The 15,896-nt window shown below is 36.5% G+C and overlaps 1 protein-coding gene across 1 annotated transcript in view; it reads right to left on the bottom strand.

Moving 5' to 3' along the window:
* The window catches only part of LOC108697180 (transcription elongation regulator 1-like protein), an 84,693-nt gene that overhangs the window by 7,418 nt on the left and 61,379 nt on the right, over positions 1-15,896 (bottom strand). Inside the window, exons 8-10 of the mRNA XM_018227104.2 lie at positions 8,181-8,335; positions 3,819-3,888; positions 37-172 (exon numbers count right to left, since the gene is read on the bottom strand). Coding sequence (XP_018082593.2) covers positions 37-172; positions 3,819-3,888; positions 8,181-8,335 — 361 coding nt within the window. The remainder of the gene's footprint in view (positions 1-36; positions 173-3,818; positions 3,889-8,180; positions 8,336-15,896) is intronic.

The raw sequence follows: 15,896 nt of genomic DNA, 5'->3' as shown, positions 1-15,896 counted from the left end.
GCACAAATATAAAACATAAAGAAGCTGCTACTGTACCCCTCTCTCGAGAAGCATACTTCTGAAGCACGTCATGCGTTCCTCCAAAGGGGGCAATAATTCCAGAGAAGCCGTTTTCTCTTTCTTCTCTTCAGTGTTGGCTTCCTCTTTTTCGTTAATGTGGAGATCTTCAGTTCTTCAACAATTTGATAATACAACACAAAAAGCTTAGGCAAACCTTCAAAACATTCAAAACATTTATCAAATGTTGGCCAACTTAAAGGCTTAATTGGCTGAACAGAAATGAGTAATGTATCAGGGGCCTCTTAAGGACCTGTAGTTGACTAGTTTTGGTTAAGATATAGGGGGTTATTTACTAAAGTCCGACTGCTAAAAACTCCAAAAATTCTTACTATAAAATCCAAATTTTTAGTAAAAAAAAAAATTATTGGGATTTATTATACCCCAAGGATAGAAAAAGTCCAAATCAAAATAAATCCAGCAAGTCAATAGGGAGAAGTCCCAAAGGTATCCTGATCTTTGCTGGGTTTTGTGCAATAACACAAAGTTTTTGTGGTTTTCAGGTTAAAAACCCCCAAAAAATTTCTTTTTCAGACCGAAAATCCCAAAAATGTGTACGATTTGAATTTTCAGACAATTTTCACATTTTTTTATTTTTTGTATTGATAAATAAGGGGAAATATCCCATGCGGATTTGGTTGGAGTATATTTCAGAAAATAATCTGATAAATTCTAATTTTGATAAATAAACCCCTTCCATGAAATACATGCTAGCCAATTAGAGAATCCAAAAAGACTGTTTTTGTAGTAGGGGAGAGCAAGTATAGTTTGGGCAGAATTATAGGTAACCCCATTAATTTTGCATGGAATACATATAGGCCAGCAATACAGTGAGCCACTGAAAAATAATAAATGATTAGGGATGGGCGAATTTGACCCATTTCGTTTCACCAAAAATTCGCCGCCGGCGAAATGTCACAGACGCCCATTAAAGTCTATGGGCGTCAAGTGGCGAAATTTTTTTGACACGCATCTTTTTTTTTTTTTGACGCACGACACCATACAAGTCTATGGGCGTCATTTTTGAGGCGAATCAAGGTGAAAAAATTCACCCATCCCTATAAATGATAAAAATAATAGGTGTTCAAGGGAATGGTGAAAAGCTTCACTGAAGCAACATGGTTTTAAGACTAAGTACAGCTTGGATTTATTAATACAAATGATAACATTCCCTTCAAAATAGAAATTGTCTTGAAATGTAGTATTTGTTTTTAGAATTCATACGAGATAAACCACTGGCCTTAAAATCTAACAACAGATATACAATCATGTGTTGCTGAGATCAGTGACTAATAAAAAACACGCAGGCTCTTATTGGTCTTTCATTCTGTTATTCAAAGCATTGCCTTGATCTGTGGCTTGAGAACCGTTCTTCAGATAGTATCTTACTATGAATGGAAACATCTACCCCCTGGTAACAATACCACATATCTGGGGTTTTAACTACCTAGCAAATCTGTGGTTGGCACATTGAGGAAAGGGAAGTGACATTGACTCAGCCCTGGTTTTATTGTTTAAGGGGCCCATTCACTAAGTTCGAGTGAAGGAATAGAGGAAAAATAGTTAGATTTTCAAATGTTTTTTTTGGCTACTTCGAATCGAACGTTTCAAACTAAAAATCGTTCGACTATTCAACCTTTCGTTAATCAAAGTACTGTCTCTTTAAAAATTTCTTCGACCCCCTAGTTCGCCACCTAAAACCTACCGAGACCAATGTTAGCCTATGGGGATATTCGTAGTCAAAGAATTTTAATTCGCCAGTCGAATATCGAGGGTTAATTAACCCTCGATAATCGACCCTTGATACGTCTGCCCCTAAGTCAGACAAACAATTACATCCTTTAAAAGCTGAAAGTTTCATGAATGTGCTGTGCTTGGTATGCCGTATACTGAGTAAATAAAAAAAAGTCTGTAAATGCTGTACCCAGAATATCAAGTCCTGAGCATTTCTAAATCACATCCACTTAAAGAATACATAGGGTGGCACTGCTATTTGTCTGCTTTGACCTTCATTCTTGCATTATTAGAAAAAGATTAATATACAGCAACTCCAATACTCTCTTTGCAGTATAAGTACTTTTACCTTTGAACTGATTTATCTTATTATAGATTTTCTTTTCTTATAATAAGCACTACAAATAGATGAAATCCATTAACTGGGAAGCATTTCTGCAGGGGAAATGCTTAGTCGGTGATAAACATAAAAAAGGCAACTCTGCTACTGTATTTCAGTCTATTTTATGGAAAGTTCAAGAAAAAGACAAGGCCTTTGTCTCTAGCAGAGCTTTACTTTAAAGAAGTTCAGGTTTCAGTTGGGGAATTTGTTTTATTGGACTTTAAGGGCAGATTTTTTAACATTGGTATTTTTTTATGTCCCCAAATCATATTTAGCCCTATCATATTAGTATTTGACTAATTTGGACGTTTCGCAAAATGGCAAAACATTTGCCAAATGGGCGCCAAATTTTTTTGCACCCGCAACAAATTTCTTTTAACCATTGGAGTCTATGGGTGTCTTTTTCGCAGCAAAACCTGGTGAAACCTGGTGAAAAATTTCTCTCATCACTAATTATGTGTAAAAAGCACAAAAACCACTAATACAAAACCAAAAGCAAAATGGTCATGTACAAGTCAATGGGAGATTCCTTGTAAAATATTTTTTTGCTTTGTGGTTTTAGGTTTAGTGGCTTTTCATGATTTTTGATGCTTGTAACTGTAAGAAAATTCTTGCACAAATTACATTTTCCGGGTTTTGGATTTGCTTAGCTTTTTTTTGTTTGCACTTTTTTATTTCAGAATCTTTTAAATAAATAGCTTGACATTTCTGGTTTTTAAAAAAGTGAGATTTTTGTGGTTTAAAAATCAATAAACCCACAAAAAATTTTGAGAAATGAGCCAAGAAATTTGACTTTTTCAATTTTTTTATCAGCAAAAATCGCAAATTTAAATAAAATGTTCCCAATATTGTATTTTCAATATTTATTAAAAGCTTGAATACTAAGTTTGGCATCATGTATAAATTTGACTTAATGTAGAAGTCGATAAGAGACGTAATTTGAAAGTTTGAGTATTAAAAGTTAATTCAAAATTTAGAAGACTTGAAAATGAAAGGTAGAATGTAATTTCACAATATTTTACAAAACTAACTTTTCAAGAACTGAGTTTTTCATAAATGCGCATTCAAGATTTTCAAGAAACTCATATATTCAAAATAACTCAAAATATCATAGTTGTGCATGTATCAGCTTTGATTAAGTTAACCTTTTGTATTTTATATGATTTAAACTGATGCAAACATTTTTAAAATACACTAAAAAAACTGTGCAACACAACTGTTGAACTGGTACTTTTATCTCAAACTTTATCTTGAATAATTTTGTTGAGAAAAGGGGAATGCAATATATTTAAATGGATTATGGCTTCTGGAAACATTTCAGAGAAAGGATGGGGTGCAAAGGTTTACTGTACTCTGGAGGTCCAGCATATTCTGACAATATTCTTGAGGAAGGGTTTGGGAAGGGAGAAAAGATTTTTTTTCCCAAAAAGAGCAACACAGAAATGTATTTAAAGTGAAAAAAATAGGAAAGAGTCTGCATCACTGCACAATACTGGCCATAGCAAGTTTTGAAAAATGTCGACATTTTTCCCGTTAGTCCCTTTGCCCTTTGTTTTGGCAGCTGGTTATCTGATAATATCTTACTTATTGGGTTATCTATATGTAAATAATAATAAGGCAAATTAAATACATTATGTAAACTTACTTATTTCGTTTGGTTTTAGTACTGTGGTCATCGCTAACATCTTCTGGAACAAACCCACCTTTTTTGTCATCTATCAAATAGAAAGGAGAGAAATATGTATGATTAAACATTAAAGCTGTTGCTTCATTTGAAGAGTCAAAAGACATCAGTTGCAGAGGGCAATAAGCACTCCGTGTGATCAAAATGAATTAGGAATCTCATGGTTTGGGCGTATTGCAGCATCCTGCATGGTAATATTGCCTAAAATTCTTTACCTATTTAGAGCCTTAGTATAAGAAAGATATTGATGTATTAAAAAGCAAGATCCTTAATTTCATATGGCATAACAAATATCACAGAGTTAATAAATCAACACTATACAGATTACCACATCAAGGTGGTCTAAATGTACTATTTTTGCAGAGCTATTTTAAGGCAGCCCATCTGGCTCAACTGATCCAATGGCATTTAAATCAGGATGTGCATCAATGGGTAGACTTTGAAAACGCATCTATTACTAAGATATCCACCTAAGCACTTTTATGGGCAACTCCTATGAAAATAGTATAAAATTCAAAACCCAAAGATTTATCAAAGGTCGAGGTGAATTTTCGAATGAAAAAAAAAATAGAATTTAGAGCTATTTTTTGTGTACTTCGACTAGGGAATAGTCCAAATTCAATTTAAATTTGAAAAAAAGATCTAAATGTATCATGTACTGGGAGTCATTTATAAACTTTGCGCAGGGCAGATTGGTTCGCAAAGTGAATATATTTTCCCAGCGCATGGTTATATTAATAAAGCTGAATAAGAGGGTGCAAACAGAATTGCGAATTTTCTTTTCACAATGCGAATGTCTATAGGATTTTTTTAAATATGTCACAATTCGCAAATTGCGAATATTTATGGGAACACTCTGCAACTTAATTACGCCACAACTTTGGTGGCGGATGAAATATTCGCAGAACAGTTTTGCAAACTGTGAATTTAAGTTATTGTCAACGCTATTTTCGCGCACAACAACCTCAAACATCCCGTCTCATTTGCGAAAATATTTTCACACTGCAAATTCACAAAAAAACGGAAAGACGGGCAGAGCAGTGCAATATATTAGCGTTCAGGAAAAAACATGCACAATACAACCATTTGCGAAAAATATGCGCTGCGCGAACTTTATAAATCACCCACACTGTCTCTTTAAAAATTTGACTTCGACCATTCGCCATCTAAAACCTGCCAAATTGCTGTTTTAGCCTATGGGGGACCTCCTAGAACCTATTTGTAGTCAATTGGTGGACTTTGAAAAATCTTAGTTTTTTTGGGGAAAAACTTTGCAATTGAATTTGATTGAATGCGCCATTCCTTCGGTTCGTATTATTCTAATTCGGCCGAATACGGACCTATTCGATCGAAAACGGACCAATTTGACAAGAAAAAATTCGACTTAATTTTGGTTGGTCTTTTTGAATTCGAATTTCAACGTTTTTTCAATTCGAAATTCAACCCTTCATAAATATGCCCCATAGTGTAGTATGTTTTGGAGTGCAGAGACCTATGGCAGTTCTTCAGGTTTTCACCATGCCCTAAACATATTAAATTGCTCCTTGTGTTTCCAACCTGAAGCTGTTCAGATGTCATTGTAATTCTGAAGTGAAGGAAACCCTCTTTTTGAATATTAATATAGTTAACTCACCAATTACAGTTTCAAGTTAATTTTAGAAAACCAGGGGTTCAATTCATCAACCAATTAGGAAAGCAACTAATTCTTATTATAAGGTCAAAATGCTGTAATAAATAATTCATAAAACTACACTGCAAATTCAAAAAGTTCAATGGATAATTCAGTTCAGGACCCAACCTAATTAATAAAGAGATTAGTACATAAATAGTTGTAAATGAAAAATTTCCTAAGTTGATGTATAGCAAAAACCACTTTGATTGTATGAACAGAATTGAAATGAAAAATAGAGCTGTGAATATAAACCTCAATTCTGCGATCTTGTTTTTGGCTGTATATAACTTGCACCTGCACTTTGACCTCATAATAAGAACTAATCACTTTCCTAATTGGTTGATGAATTGAACCTCTAATTTTATTAGTAATTGGTGTGGAAGGAAGGACGGATTTATTCCCTGTTCCGCTATTTCCTGATTGTTCAGTTGTTATTGTATGTTACCTCCTTGCATCATTGACAGCTTTACTAGTTGAAGTTCTAATCTAATAAAGGTATGAGACCTGTTATCCAGAATGCTCCGGATCTGGGGTTTTCCGAATAATGGATTTTTCCATATTTTGGATCTTTATACCTTAAGTCTGCTAGAAAATCATGTAAACATTAAATAAACCCAATAGGCTGGTTTTGGTTTCAATAATGATTAATCATATCTTAGTACAAGCTACTGTTTTCATTTTACAGAGAAAAAGGAAATCAATTTTAAAAATTTGGATTATGTGGATAAAATGGAGCCTATTGGAGGTGGACTTTCCATGATTTAGAGCTTCTGTATAATGGATTTCCAGATAACAGATCCCATACCAGTAATATAATCCTACGCTATATAAAGTAATATTACCTTTGTAATTTTATCTATGTCATTCAACAACCCTTGGATGCTGGGTAACTAAAGGCAAAGCCCTTTTATTGCTTTACCCTAGGACCAGATTGTGTATGAAATGAGGTCAATACTAGACCTCAGCATATAAATATATTTAGAGCCACTCAGAACAGAAGGCATGAGAGGAAACTGCAATTACTCAATTTTATATTTATTCATTTCATGCGCTGTAAGAGGAATTCCATGAAACTGAGTTATAGTTTGGAGAATAATCTTCCACAAAATGATTTTTTGTTTCTATAACAGATGGCAAAGCTGAAAACATATTGCAAAGCTAAATTTGATTAAATTACTTCCTACACCAGACAGCCAACCCTCTGAGGTTGTATCTACCTTTGCTTGGTACTAACACCTCGATGGTATCATGCAAAACTGCATTTACCTCCTACTGGTTTTATCGTTGCCTATTTAAGAAAACAGCTGTTACATTACGGTGACTATATTTGAGAAACATGGAAAGACGACATTGATATTTCAGAAACCATAGGTATATAGTCCTGCTTGTATGGGGCTAGCATTCAAAGCTAGACTAAAAGTTTCACTTAACATTTATGGGCAACAAGCAAATTATAGTCCTGCACTGTGTTGGGTACCCACGGAATACCTGCAAAGTGTTCGGCTGTGGATAGAACATCCCTGTTTCCCTGACCGCACAGGTAGTCCACAGGTAACTCACATGGGTACCTGGCAACAAATTTTCTGTCCTCTACCCTAAGGGGCAGATTTATCAAGTGTCGAATTTCGAAGTGGAAAATACTTCGAAATTCGACCATCAAATTGAATACTACGAAATTCGAAGTCGAATTCGTAGGATTTTTTGCATTGTACGATCATATTCCGATTGTAGTACAAACGATTTTATCATACGATCGTGCGATTTACCTTCGAATACAAAAAACTTAGAAATATGCTCTGGAAGGTCCCCATAGGGTAACATAGCACTTCGGCAGGTTTAAGTTGGCGAAGTATTGAAGTCAAAGTTTTTTTCGATTATCGGTTATCAAATGGTCGAATATTCGAATGATTTTACTTCGAATAGAAGGTCGAAGTCATAGTAGCCTATTCGATGGTCGAAGTATCCAAAAATTACTTCGAATTTCGAATTTTTTAACTTCGAAAATTCCCTCGATTTCACTTCGACCCATGATAAATCTGCCCCTATATGTCATTCAGAAGCACATGTTGGGGAGACCCAGGAAGAAATAAGAAGGCAGTAAGAAGAGTGTTTTTACCGCATCTTATACAACTACACTCAAGAGGGTTCATTTATGAACGCTATCGCAAATGCCGCTGACACATTTGTGGCCTAAGTAGTTAAACATGGGCTACAAAGTAAATTCATGAACATGCAATTTATTGAATTTTGGTGTTAGAATAGCGTCAAGGACTCAGCATGTGAACCTGATTCTTTAATTGCAAATGTGCTTACCTATTAACTTAGGGCACTGAAGGAACTCAGTAGGTCCAAAAGTTATATAACTGATTGACACATTTACAATGCAGAATGTTCATTAAGAAATGAACTTCGTTATAAAATATGAGCATATCAGTAGGGTAGCCACTGGAATTGTGATCATGAAAACTGAGCATTTCTTGAAATTCATTATATTTTTTTGTAGTATGTATATAAAATAATTTCCATCAAGCTACTTACTTTACCTAAAACTTGCAAATAAATAGCCCTTTCCAACCTGATCCATACACAAAAATAAGATTAATGCTGTTGCCATAACATTAATCATGTAACTAATCACAGTGGTTAGTTACTTGTGGATGTATCCAGTTTGCGTTTGTGCGGCGGATCCTCAATTATTCTGTTAATATCAATCCGGTTCTTCAAGTCAATGGGTTTGTCCCATACAGAAAGCTGGATTGTAGGGTTGAAGAAAAATACTTTGTCGTCACCAGTCCAAACCACGCACCTGTCAGACAAAAACAAGATAAGTTTTTACTCTTTGATTTGTTTAAAAGTGTTTTTCCCTTGAATATCAGGGCTTCAAAAGAAAAAAAACAATGTTCCCTTATCATTCTTCTTTGCCCTCCCTACACCACTGCAAGGGGAGTTAAGAGATATTTGAATTAACACTGAGTGGATAGGATTTCATGCAAACCCTCTGTAAGGGCTCATCCTGCTGGTCTAGCGGGGACTAGGGCGGGGACACCAGTAGAGTCCTCTCTCCTCAAGCACTGGTTCCTCTATGGCATGCAGCCGGTCACTTCTGGGTTTATGCCGGCGGCGCATGATGTCATCTCGCATGGAGCGGTATTCTAATGTATTTAAGGGGGCTTTCGTCTTGTTAGGTCTACTTAGTAAATTCCTGGGTGTGCTTATTCTGTTCAGTATATTCTGGTTTGACCCCTGCCTGTTTGACTCTGCTGTATTCTGCCGATATTGACCTTTGCCTGCCTGACTACTCTAAACTCTGCTAATCCTGTTACCTGCCGCCTGACGATTCTACCGGTATTGACCCTTGCCTGTCTGACTATACTTGAATGCTGCCTATACCGACCCGTCCTGTCTGACCTTGCTTGAACTCTGCCTGCACCGGCCCACGGCCTGCCTGACTATGATTTCTGTCCATTCCTTGAACTGTTGCCTTCCATTCCAAACCTTGACCATGCCCCTTTGCCAGTCCAGAACTCTTGCTTGGCTCCTCTCTTATTAAGACCCGGCAGCATCCAATTAGCAGAGGGCTCCTCCTGAAGTGAAAAGTGGCTGCTACAGGCTGAAGCAAGCCCGAGACCAGGGAGTCTAGCACCTGTCCTGGATTTAGGGAGCCAATTGTGACATCCTCAGGGAAATAATGCTAAAGACACCCATACCCTTTTCATTTGGTTGGTTGACTTGTGTTAAAAGATCTTTAATAAATTCTTATTTTACTCTCAAAAAGGGCACAATTTATCCATAAATGGTATACAAATATAACATTAAACCCCTATTTTTGCTTCTTATGAGAAATAGGTGGTAAGTGGAAAACTATAAAACCATACAATTCACAAATGGTTTTTTTAGGGGCACAAACTGTAACTTTTTTTTAGGGGCACAAACTGTACCAGAGACTCCATGAATGGTAGTGGGCTAAGTGTGAGAGAAGGAGAAGTGTTTCTTGTGTAATTATCAAGGGCCACCAGTTGTTCAAGACTGTACCATTTCTATTGAACTCTGCTACTGCTATGAGATTCATTCCTTGGCATCTGTGTACCGTGTCTGATTTGTACAGTAAAGTTCTACCTAAATACTTTTCTACTAATGGGAGTCCACTGACTATGGGTGGCCCTGTTACACGCCACGACCATTACAATCTAAGATAGCACTAGTGATGGGCGAATTTATTCGGCAGGCGCAAATTCGCGGTGAATTTGTGCGATTCGCCGCCAGCGAATAAATTTGCGAAACGCCCGCGAAAATTCACCCGAATTGCCAGCGTCAAAAAACGGGCACCGGCGTCAAAAACGAGACGCCGTGCCGTTTCGTGAATTTTGCGCGAAATTCGCCCATCACTAGATAGCACTGACAAATGCCACCCCTTATTTTACAACTGATACTTTTGACAGAACATTGATACTTTGACAGTAGCCAAACTGGAATATCAGATCTCTTGCACTCACACTAAGCTCACAATCATCCAAAAAACAGGGCCATTCTGCTTAGCAAGAGAATTATTATATGTTTACCATGAAATATTTAGTGAAGGAATATTTAGAGGAAAAACAAATTGTCATTGTTATAAAGTAAAAATGCTACAGCACCTGAGATCAACTCTGAACTAATTTCTCTTTGAGTCTTCCCTTTGTGCATGCCCACAATATAACTGATATATTACTTTCTTTATAAAGCTAAGAACTATTATGTATTATAATTTGAAACACCTGCATTGGAAAATGCTTAGATCTGCTTACAGCCCACCTGACGAAAAAAATATACTTAATGCATTGGAAAAACAGCTGGCCATCTGAGTTTTGTTATCAAATGGAGCAGAAAGCAATTAAGATGGTCTGTAAATTATGCAGAATCTCACTCCAGCAATAATATCAGGCTGTAGGGGTACACACATGTTACGCTCATTGAAGAATGTAAGACATTTTAACATTTTCAAGTGCAGTGTGATAAGCATCTGGAAAAGGAAGGAACTGAATGATGCGCCTCACTACTGCTGGTGTATGTTGTTTTTACTGGCACAAAAATAATCTTAGCTGAGGTGTGACTTCTACAGTTCATTTGTAAAAAAAACATTGAAAAGACTTATATGTATATACTGTATATGTATATATAATATAAATATATCACCTAGTCGATTCAACTAAAATAGTTGGCTGACTACCATTGTATTAATGAGCCAGATTCAATTCAGAGAGAAAAAGTTATCTCACAGTTTATCACGTGAAAATTCATGGACGAGATTCATTTTGAGGAGAAAAAACTTTTTTCCAAACCGTTAGTTTGGAAATATTTGTCTCTGCCCTGGTTATTTCACATAATTTCATATAATAAGCAATAAACAAATATCCAATCTAACCTTATTATCACAGAAGGGTCCAATATACAATGCCATTATTCAGAGTTCGAAAAGTCAACATTTATGTCCTACAGTGAAAACACTCAACAAATGTAATTTTCCCAAGCAGTTACATATGAAGGTGCACAAATGGCAAGGAAAAAAAAATACATCAATTGCAGATTTAAATTCCATTTTTTTCATGGACGAGATTCAATTTAAGATGCAATTCAAGTCAGAAAAATGTATCCCATTGTTTATCATGTGAAAACTCTATAGAAGTCTATGGGTAAAAAACTGAATCTGAATTTGGAGAAAAGTTTTTTTCTCCACAACTTAAATCTTGTCCATGAGTTTTCACATGATAAAACACAAGATGCATTTTTCTCATTGAATTGAATCTGGCTCTTTTAATGATCTCTGAACCAAACCACTTGAGAAATCCTTTACAAAAAGGTTTATCATGTGAAAACACATGGACAAGACACAAGACATCTCACTGTTTTTCACATGAAAACTCTTTTAAAGTCTATAGGAAAACACTGGAGAAAAATGTGTTCTCCTTGAATTGAATTTCATCCATGAGTTTTCATGTGATAAATCATGAAATTTTTCTCACTGAATTGAATCTGGCCCTCATGTGACAAACAGTGAGATAAGTCGAATTGAATTGCATTGACTAACCCGAAAATATACAATACAATATACGAATATCACTAAAACCTCTTAAATTTGAGTTTTTCGGACCATTACTAGTGAAAACAAACCTGAAAACCTCTAAAAGTCTAAATTGATTAAAATGGTCCTATAGGATCAGAGAAGCTCCCATTGACTTCTAGGGGACTTTGGCAGCTTTTACTTTTTTGTATTAGAAGTTATCAGGGTTTTTTACCTCTCATTTTTAGAGTTTTAGAGAAATGAAAAATAGTGGGAAAAAAATCAGAATTTTAGTAAATCGGCCCCTCAGAGTAACTAGAAGCATATATAAGCATTTGTATGCTTTGAACCATTTGCCCACTAGATCTAATATTATTTTGCATGACTGGGTTTGGAAAGACATGAAGACATACTTGAGAAATGTTTATTCTTCTACAAAAGAGAAGAGAGCCTAACCATTGCTGCTGGAGTTGGAGATAAATTATGCTATCCATCTAGCACAATGGGATTCCCTTTACAACAAGATATATTTCATTACAGGTATAGGATCTATTATCCAGAATGCTTGGGACTTTGGGTTTTCTAAATAAGGGATCTGTAACTTGGATCTCCATCTGATTAAAAATACATTTAAATATTAAATAAACCCAACAGAATTGTTTTACTACCAACATGGATTCAAGCATTTTAAATACCAACAAGTACAATTTTTTGTTGTTTTAAATTAGAATTATTTGCTTATAACTCTCTGGGAGATGGCCGTCCTTTAATTCAGAATTGTATAACAGATTTCCCGATAACCGATCCAATACCTGTATAATCAATTAACAGCATTCATGTCTGTGGTGTTTTTACAAATGACCTGTAGATGTCTCTGTGTTCAAGACTTATTCTGTTCATACAGCTTGTGGTGTTAGAGTTGCTTAGTTGCTTACTGTTGTGTAATGGCTGCATGAGCCTGCTAATAAAGCATTATTATACTCTACTCATCCTCGGCTACCAAAACATAACAATGTCGTCATTCTCCTCCAATAAATAATTTTATGAATTTGCTCACCTTAAACTTGCACACAATAAACACTTTGAAGGAGGTGCAACCCTATTCTCCAATGAGAATGCTGCTTATTAGCATTCAGTTAGTCATCTTGGTATTATCTTACATATGGAGATTATGGTGTCTCCAGCAACAGTTGAGTAAAGTGGGCTTGAGTTACACCTACATAAGGATTCAGAAACCAGGGTTATGAAAATCCCCTTAAATACAAGTCATAGGAGGCATAAAGTAATCTAGACTCTATTGTCCTAACAGATGAACTAGCAAAATAGATGTTACATAGTTACATAGTTAAATCAGGTTGAAAAAAGACAAAGTCCATCAAGTTCAATCCCTTCAAATGAAAACCCAGCATCCATACACACACCCCTCCCTACTTTTAATTCAATTCTATATACCCATATCTATACTAACTATAGAGCTTAGTATCACAATAGCCTTTGATATTATGTCTGTCCAAAAAATCATCCAAGCCATTCTTATAGTCATTAACTGAATCAGCATCACAACATCACCCGGCAGTGCATTCCACAACCTCACTGTCCTGACTGTGAAGAACCCCCTACGTTGCTTCAAATGAAAGTTCTTTTCTTCTAGTCTAAAGGGGAGGCCTCTGGTACGGTGATTCTCTTTATGGGTAAAAAGGTCCCCTGTTATTTGTCTATAATCTTCTCTAATGTACTTGTAAAGTGTAACCATGTCCCCTCCCAAGCGCCTTTTTTCTAGAGAAAACAACCCCAACCTTGACAGTCTCCCCTCATAATTTAACTCTTCCCTCCCTCTAACCAGTTTAGTTGCACTTAGTCTCTGCACTCTCTCCAGCTCATTTATATATCATGTATATCCCTATATATATGTTGTAAAGAAGCAACAACAAAAACAGCTATAGCGATTGTATATTTATGCTTTGAGGCATCATAGTCCTCAACCACAACACACAATCGAAAGAAGTGAACAAAAACCATCACCTTACAAGATATGTAACTCGCTAAAATCATGACATTTAGTAGCTTATGATTTTTGCGAGTTACATTTATTATCACAGCTGTACAACCGATTTTTTTTATGCTGTCTCTGCAACATATTTTTTCACTCAAACATATCTTTGGCTACAAAGTTAGATGCACATCAAATTTAAATGCAAATCCAACTTTATTATCAGATGTGCTGTAAAGACTGGTTCAGTGGTTTTCAAGAAAAAAAAATTAAAAAATGTTTTATGAAATGTGAGATTTCACCCTAATAACACTGCAGAGGAGGTTTTGTTGCTTTTGCATTGCAAAATATTATAAGCTTTTGGGTTACATGGGTGCAGAGATTGTCATGATACATAAGACAATAAAGCATCATTCATTGAGGCCATGTAATGAACTACTTTTTTATCCTACTTTTTTTCCTTCTCATGATGTATCCCAGCTCTGTTCCCTTGTGCCACTCACTTCCCAGCAACATGGAGTACCCATCCCATCCAGGCACTAATGAGTAATAACTGAATAATTACAGTTCAGAAAAGAGAATTGTAAGTACATGTATGAGATCCCTTATTCGGAACCCCATTTACCAGAAAGTTCCGAATTATGGAAAGGCCATTTCCCATAATTTGAAAATTATTTCCTTTTACCCCTTTAAAGCGATACTGACACAGTACTTTTTACTTTATTCTAAGATATAATAGATCCTTATTGGAGACGAAACAATCCTATTAGGTTTATTAAATGTTTAAATTCTTTTTTTTTAAGTAGACTTAGGGTATGGAGATTCAAATTATGGAAAGACCCCTTATCCGGAAAGCCCCAGGTCCCAAGCATTCTGGATAACAGGTCCCTGACCTGTAATTGTTGAAATTGATATAATTTGTGATATCATTTGAGACCCCCCCCCTCACAAACACAATCATTTTCTATATAGACCAGTTTAAAGCAACAACTGTATCTTATATGGTTCCCTTGACTGAAACATGTTTAGCAACCACATTAGCTGTGCTTTATCTGCCTGCAGCAGTCATATACCTTATATTGACCCCTCTCTAATAATTGTAGTGCCCCATGCATATACTGATGTTTCAAGTGATGGAGACTCTAACCATTTAGGGGTGCTGTCTGCATAAAGGGTCACATAATACCAGTGTCGGACTAGCCCACCGGGATACCAGGAAAAGTCCCGGGGGGCCCAGTTGTCAGTGGGCCTCTTGCTTCTAAACATTTGGCCTATATTATGGCCATTCCCTATTTCTATGAGAACAAAGAGGCTAAATAGATGGAATAACAGAGTATAGTATGTAAAGAAAAGAGACTAGGACAATAGAAGTTGAGTGAGGAGAGGAAGAAAAATAGTAGAGTGGGCCCCTGGTCCAAGATTAATTGGTTGGCCCCATGTCAAAGGTTTTTGGGTGGGCTCCTGGTGTCCCAGTCTGACACTGCATAATACAATAGCTAGTAACCCCCAATCCCATTAAAAAGCAAACCTAATGCTATGTGGGGAAGAGAGGATTTAGTGGTGGTATATAAGACTAATATAAGGCAAATGTAAGGTCCTGGTACCAAGTGGTCAAAGGGTTATCTTAGAGGAGAGGAAAGGCTTCATGCATTTGGGGGTGCCAAGTGTTTGGCACCCAAGTGAATGTATTGACTTACCTGAAACCCCGGGCCGGTGCTCCTATCAGTGAGCACCAATGAGCAATCCTCTTCTGGCTTCCTCTTTTATCGCGCGGCTGCGCATGTGCAGTAGAACAAAAAAGCCGAAATTTAACTAAAAAGTAGGATATTTTGTTCAACTGCACATGCGTCTGCCCCGGGAAATTGAAGAAAGAAGAAGATGGAAGAGAAGCGATCCTCGGTGGCTCCCCGGGCAGTTTTCTGCTGATAGGAGCACCGGCCTGGGGTTTCAGGTAAGTCAATACAATCATTTGGGGGTGCCTAACATTTGACACCCCCAAGTGCACAAAGCCTTTCCTTTTCCTTTAAATAACAGAACATGACAGGACTGCAGTACAAACAGCATGTACACCCTGTTTCCTGTCAGCAAAACTTAGGCCACAATGCTTGCTTGCTCCATTGCTCACAAAAAAAACTTTATTTTGCAAACATTTGTCTCTGCCCTGGTGAAGAATTTTTTTTACCATTTATAGAAATCATTGCAAAGTATTGTACCTCTTTTCTGTAACTGTAAGGGTCCAGCAAGGGGTATATCAGCTTGGACAAATTGGTGTGGCATCTGAAGCTCTTCTTGCCATACTTGCTAAGTGTGTTCTGCTGACAGCTTCCCTGAAACTCTTGT

Source organism: Xenopus laevis, chromosome 7S (assembly GCF_017654675.1).
Source record: "Xenopus laevis strain J_2021 chromosome 7S, Xenopus_laevis_v10.1, whole genome shotgun sequence".
NCBI lineage: Eukaryota > Metazoa > Chordata > Amphibia > Anura > Pipidae > Xenopus > Xenopus laevis.
Note: the sequence above shows the minus strand (reverse complement) of the source record. Positions and strands in the feature narration are given on the sequence as shown.